General features: G+C 43.8%; 1 protein-coding gene across 2 annotated transcripts; it reads left to right on the top strand.

Moving 5' to 3' along the window:
• The first annotated feature begins 325 nt into the window (after positions 1 to 325).
• Positions 326 to 5,874, top strand: zfp64 (zinc finger protein 64 homolog (mouse)). Of its 2 annotated transcripts, XM_019865986.1 has the most exons (6): positions 326 to 571; positions 684 to 845; positions 1,283 to 1,417; positions 2,570 to 2,632; positions 2,726 to 2,977; positions 3,539 to 5,874. In XM_019865986.1, exons 1-6 carry the CDS (start codon positions 547 to 549, stop codon positions 4,711 to 4,713), a joined length of 1,812 nt encoding a protein of 603 aa, XP_019721545.1. In that variant the 5' UTR covers positions 326 to 546; the 3' UTR covers positions 4,714 to 5,874. The 2 variants fall into 2 exon arrangements, with proteins under 2 accessions (XP_019721545.1, XP_019721554.1); XM_019865995.1 differs by lacking the exons at positions 326 to 571; positions 684 to 845 and having other exon boundaries at positions 1,310 to 1,397.
• The last annotated feature ends 246 nt before the right edge of the window (positions 5,875 to 6,120 follow it).

The following is a 6,120-nucleotide window of genomic DNA, read 5'->3' as shown; positions in this document are numbered from 1 at the left end:
TATATAGAGAGAGAGAGAGAGAGAGAGAGAGAGAGAGAGAGAGAGATAGATAGATATACACACACACACACACACACACACACACACACACACACAAATAAAAAACAAAAAATAGTAAATGCAGTTCAGTCACTGATCATTATATATTTCTGTGCATTGGGCTGTTTGTGATGCAACAGTACATTTTCATATTGCCTTATGATTTTCAAATTTAAGTCAAATTTAAATTATGCTCAAAAAGTGGGGAGAAAGGAATAATAGCCACTAATAACCATGACGTCACTGACTGCGCTTTTCTACGCATGCGTGTCTCGGAAAGCCGTAAACCTCCCGCAGCATGTCGTAAAATACAACCGAGGCAGCGTTTTTTCTTCTACACTCTACGCACTACAAATGTTTATTTCATCCGATATTGTTAATGCGATCTCCTTTTGGCACCATGACGAAAGAAGTTGGTCACCGTGCTGTGACTGGAGCTGAAGCAAACGTGTTTCCCGAGGGAGGAGCCAAAAGATGGCTTGATGTGTTGCAAAAATAAACTCAACAATGGCAACCTACACAGACGCAGAAGGTAGGAGACACGAAGTAAACAAAGTCATCTTTCTCTGATTTCGTCTTCATTGTTCACGCAGCATGTACATGTTTGATAAGTTTGTGTCTAAATAAGCGTGCACTCTTTTAAGGACATAATCTGGTGGTTCAGGTGAGCCCCGACATCCACATCTGTGGATTCTGCAAGCAACAGTATAACAATTTCGAGGTATTTCTGGCCCACAAGAAGAGTGGATGTTCACTACCCACGCGTGACACCTCAGCCACGGCTGCAGAAGCCTCCTCTATTCCAGGTAACGTCTTTTCTGCCTTCAGTCAGTCCTCACGTCTTTCCTACTAGTGCCTTTCCTCAACGTATTAACTATTTCCCAGCGGAACAAAAACATCTATCCCCGTGACCAAACACATTCACCAAAAATTCACCTTTCATCCAAGATGTCCAACAAAGCCCCGCTCTATATGCAAATTAGAAAAAGCATCCTCTTTCAAGCTTCTCAAGCCTAGCCTCTGCATTTCTGCTAGTCACAAATCCTTAGATTGGCCACTTGAGTCTGACTCGAGTTAAGTCATGTGACTGGAATCTCCCTGCTATTTTCTGTCAAGCTCGTCTTCATAATTCCTCTCTCTTTTCTTTCGCCTTTCGCAATGATTACTTTGTATCCATCTCATCATCCTCATCTTCCCACATTCTGCTTCTCATTTACTATTATGTGTCCTTTCACCCACTCAGGCATTGAGGTAGTTTTAGGGGAGTCCTTCCAGACGTGTGTCCTGAGAGGGGTTAAGAAGATCCTGACCAAACCACAAAAGACCAAAAAGCTAAAAGGCGCATTGACGTCCAAGAGGTACAGCTGTTTTTTCTCAGGTTAGTCCCGTCTTATTCCAGCCGAACAAAACACAAATGTCACAATTCATATATTGCTACCTTCAGTCAATATATATAAAATGTCCCATATATCCTAAAGAAATCATAAAATTACTTAAAAGAAAACAATGTTCAAAGGAATATATTTGGAATGGCACTGTATGTCTTGAATGGAGTCCACATACTTGTTAATCAGGCCATATTTCCGCATTTCCTTTTCTTTCAATCAAAGTCAACAAAGATGTGATTCTCACCTGTTTCTAAAAGATTATCTTGGGTTGTGGTAAGAGTAAAATTTCCTCCCGAATTTCCTCAGAAAAATGTTGGCCAGACAATTGTCAGTTTTAAACCCGTTCAGTATTTCCAATGGCACCATTTGAGGAGCAACTGGTTGTGTTCAGTGTATGAATAATGTATTAGACATTCACCATGATAAAAATGTCAAGAAGATTTTGCAACTGCAGTGTGGTTCTTTACCTTTTGTATTTTTTTTTTTAGTTCAGCATCTCGTTTAGTTATTTATTTATTTCTTAGACTAAGACTTTGTATTTTCTGGCAGTCTGGATGTCTTGTAGCACCACGCGGCCTTTCACAGGTCAGTCTTGATAATACGGCGAGTTTTTCCTCATCGTATTTGGGATCGATGCATTCAAAAAAGAAAATCGGTTATGATGTTTATCGGAAGTTTTGGCCCGATGGCATCGATTTGCAAACAGAGGTTGGCATTCCATCAGGTGTGCGGCACCTACATATGAACTATCACCGGTAAATCTGTTCTCTTTGCCGTTTGGCTATCGGCAATGACTCAGATGGACTGAAATACTGACAGAAGCTCACCAGATTGATGTGGCCCACCTCTGTTTGTAAATTCTTTTACTCTGGTGCACATGTACACTTAGTGATAATGATGATGTTTTTAATAAGATAAGATAAGATAAGATAAGATAAGATAAGAAAACCTTTATTAGTCTCGCAAAAATGATTGAAGTTTTACTAATAAAATTCCCTCTAATAAAAATATTGTATACTTATTTGACAATAAGCTCTGCAAACAACCCCTTTCATTGCTACATACAAATACAGTGTCATAAAACAGTTGCAGGATTCATGGCGGGTTTCATTTTGTCATATATCTTGTTTTCTTTCCTACAGGCTGCACCTTTAAGACACAGTATGGGCAAAAAGACATGGAGCGACACCTTAAAACTCACACCGGTACGTTCCTACCTCACAATGAGTCTCCATTTAAAAATGAGCAGAAAGCGTGGACATATACCTGAGCCATCCTTTCTCTATTTTCTCCTTCAGGTGAGAAGCCGTTCGAGTGTGAGCTGTGCCACAAACGCTTTAGCCGGCGGGACAAGCTCAACATGCACAGCCGCTCGCACACGGGCGAGAAGCCTCACAAGTGCAAACTGTGCCCCTATGCGGCGGCCGACAGCAGCAGCCTGAAGAAGCACTTGCGAATCCACTACGACGAGCGGCCCTTCAAGTGCCAGATTTGTCCCTACGCCAGCCGTAACTCCAGCCAGCTCACCGTGCACCTGCGCTCACACACCGGTAGGTCGACGCCCATTTCGTCTCCACATTTGGTCCTGATGTAACGATAGTAGAATCTGTATGTGCTCCCCAAATTATTGTTGTAAATATCCACATGTCAAGAAGAAGCGTCTCCTCCATTGTCCCGTTTGAATGCATGGTTGACGGACAGGGTGTCACCCCGCTATCTCTGTAGCTGACGCAGCTGTCACCATCCTTCCTCGGCACACAATATGCTTCAGGATTTTTTCGTCCAACCTGTACGGCAGTGGTTGCCAACCTTTTTTTGCCTTGTGTACCCCCGAACCTTTTCGTCATACTATGAATGCTCATACGTGTTGTTGACTCTCAAAAAGTAGAATGTAACACAACTGATTATTGAATGTCATTTGATTTCGTCTCCTTAAGTTGAACATTTAATTCTCAGGCATTGTCTTGTTTTGAACTCAAATTGAGCCTGGATATAATTAATGTTGCATTGAAAACCTGTTGAAGGAAACAGAATTACGATTCGGAACGTAGAAGGCCCACGACAGTTGTGAGAGCGCCCTTTTTGACGTCTTGCGTTTTGTGTTCTCCAAGGAGATGCGCCCTTCCAATGCCAGCAGTGTGACGCCAAGTTTAAGATCAACTCCGACTTGAAGAGACACATTCGGGTCCACTCGGGAGAGAAGCCTTACAAGTGTGACCTGTGCGAGTACCGCTGCGCCATGAAAGGTAACCTCAAGTCTCACGTTCAGATCAAACACAGCACAGAGAACGCCTTCCGCTGTGCCCATTGCGAGTTCACATGCGCCAACAAGATGGCGCTACGGCAGCACTCGCGCCAGCACAGGCCCGTTCAACCCATGCAGTGCTCAAAGTGCACGTACTCCTGCGCCAGTCGCGGGGCACTAAAAGTCCACGAGAGGATCCATTCTGAGGAGCGTCCCTTTAAGTGCGACTCGTGCAACTATGCCTCGAAGCAGCGCAGCAATCTGGTCATCCACAAGAAGAGGTTCCACTCGGACACACCCGAAAAGGGTGGCGGGAAAAGGGCGGGCGATGACCCCCCGAAACCCATCAGCTCTCGTTACCGAGCCAAGCTGGACGCCACTCGAGCCTTCAGCTGCGACTCGTGCAGCGCTTCGTTTGTGAGGGAAGACTCGCTGAGGAGTCACCGGAAGCAACACAGAGAGACGCAGAATCCGCTGCAGGCGCAAGTGACCGGCCCGCTTGCCCATGTGATGTCACCGCGTGACAACACTCAGTTGGACGGCCCGCTCCAGGTGGACTCCTTGGCCCCTTACAATAGCACACAGTTGAAAATTATCGTGTCTTCTGCGGAGAGCCCCAACAAGATGGTTCTGTTGAGTCCAGAACACCAGGACATGGTGGTGAACTCCATGATCCAGCAAGTCAACCTGCTGGCACCTGTGCAGCCTCCTGGGTCGTCCCAAAACGCAGAAGCCACTTTTGTACCCCAGACGGTCCTCTTGACACCGCTCCTCTCCGCCGACGACACCAGCGGCCCTCTGCACCAAACACTGGTCCACTCGGCAGTGGGCGCTCAGGACTCCAGCGTCGTCCCTCAAACTTTCATCACCACCTGCACCGAATTAGAGGACTTACGCGCCTTGGTGCAAGAGGGCGGCACAGAGGTGACAGTGGTGACGGAAGGAAATGCGGCTACAGTGACTTCGAAGAGTCCGACTGGACTGGCCACAGAATCCACTGTAGATCCGGTGGAGGGTCAAGGGCAGTGCCTTAGCATGTGAGCAGCTTTGAACAAAGCGGAACCTTTTAAACGGACATTTACTGCAACATAAGCTACTTTGCCCGGAGCAAACTTTTTCGGGGTCTGGTGTTCACTTTAGTCATGTACTTGCAATGATGTTAGATTTAAACTTTTTTTTTCTTTTTGGAATATGAAATTCATAATGTGGAGCTGTAATAATAGAACTTGGACTCATGTACTCTCATAAGCACTCTCATAAGCAGACGTGGGGAACATGTGGCATGTGGGCCACTTTGCAAATATGGAAAGCCATTGGAGTATTTATATTCCAGGTATACACCCTTGATATCCATCTAAAGCCAATTTCCTGAACGACAGAGTGAGCAAGACTCCCGCTAATGCTACTTCTGTTCAACTATCTGAGGAGAGGGCCGTGCAGGAGAGGTAGAAAGATATGACTAATACAAGACAAGGCAGCTTTATGTATATTTCATACACCAGGTAACGCAATGTGCTTCACATAGTTACAAAACAACATCAAAGCAAAATACAACATTTCAAGGCAAAAGATGTTTTGAATTTTTAAAAAAACTGAAGACATTTAAAAGCAAAATAGAAAAGAGTGGGGGAAAAGTACAGTACGAACAAGTCAAAACTGTTACTAGACACGTGGGAAAAACGTTACTGTTAAGGCAGTCGTTCTACTAACGAGAGTGTACAGTACTGACACATGGACCTTAAGCTCGATATCAGGGATGTCTAAAAAATGCTCAATGTTTTCCAGACAGGACAACAATTACCACAATGCAATTCGAAAAACAAATAAAACGTTCGTGGAACTGTCATTTAAGAGGGAAAAAAAAAAACATTTGACCCACAAATGCTTCTAATGTATTTTGTGTGGAGCCCAAACGAGCGCTCCTTGAGCTAAAAAGGTGACCGAAGCAGCTGGACTGCAGTTCCCCAAATGGTCCACAAGAAGGCAGCCTATAAATAGGCTGCAAGCTGCCAAAATGGATATTTTTTTTTTTTTTTTTTTTTTTTTTTTGTAACCTTCAGATGGATCCATCCAGGTCCCATTCATCGTGGATTTTGCGAGGAGAAAAATCTAATAATGCACACCAAGGTCTGACTTTCTTAAAAGCCGTGTTTCGCTCCACTGATTGATTTTTCAATAAAGTGCTGTTCTTCTTCAAGCCTATCATCTGGCCTCTTGTTCCTCACTTGACTTCAGCACTTAGGTTTTTTTTTTTTTTTTTTTTAAGTGAAGGTTGAACTTGAACACTTGACTATTGATTACTTTTTTTTAAAGTATACCTTTTAGTCTAAATCATGTAGTTCTGGTAGAATATGCTTTGTGGGCATTGAGAACCTGACTCAAAACAATGTTTTATATCTTGTTTATATTTTTAAATTGAAGAGAAACCAATCTACAATCGAATGATAA

This window comes from Hippocampus comes, unplaced genomic scaffold (assembly GCF_001891065.2).
Source record: "Hippocampus comes isolate QL1 unplaced genomic scaffold, H_comes_QL1_v1.1 scaffold409, whole genome shotgun sequence".
Lineage (NCBI taxonomy): Eukaryota > Metazoa > Chordata > Actinopteri > Syngnathiformes > Syngnathidae > Hippocampus > Hippocampus comes.
This window is presented reverse-complemented; position numbering and strand designations above follow the sequence as displayed.

What these genes read in the sequence shown, in the direction of transcription:
- zfp64 (XM_019865986.1), top strand. Translation starts at nt 547, where the DNA reads ATGGCAACCTACACAGACGCAGAAG. An exon ending in AACCTACACAGACGCAGAAG is followed by an intron (nt 572 to 683) that starts GTAGGAGACACG and finishes CACTCTTTTAAG; the next exon opens with GACATAATCTGGTGGTTCAG. An exon ending in ACACCTTAAAACTCACACCG is followed by an intron (nt 2,633 to 2,725) that starts GTACGTTCCTAC and finishes TTTCTCCTTCAG; the next exon opens with GTGAGAAGCCGTTCGAGTGT.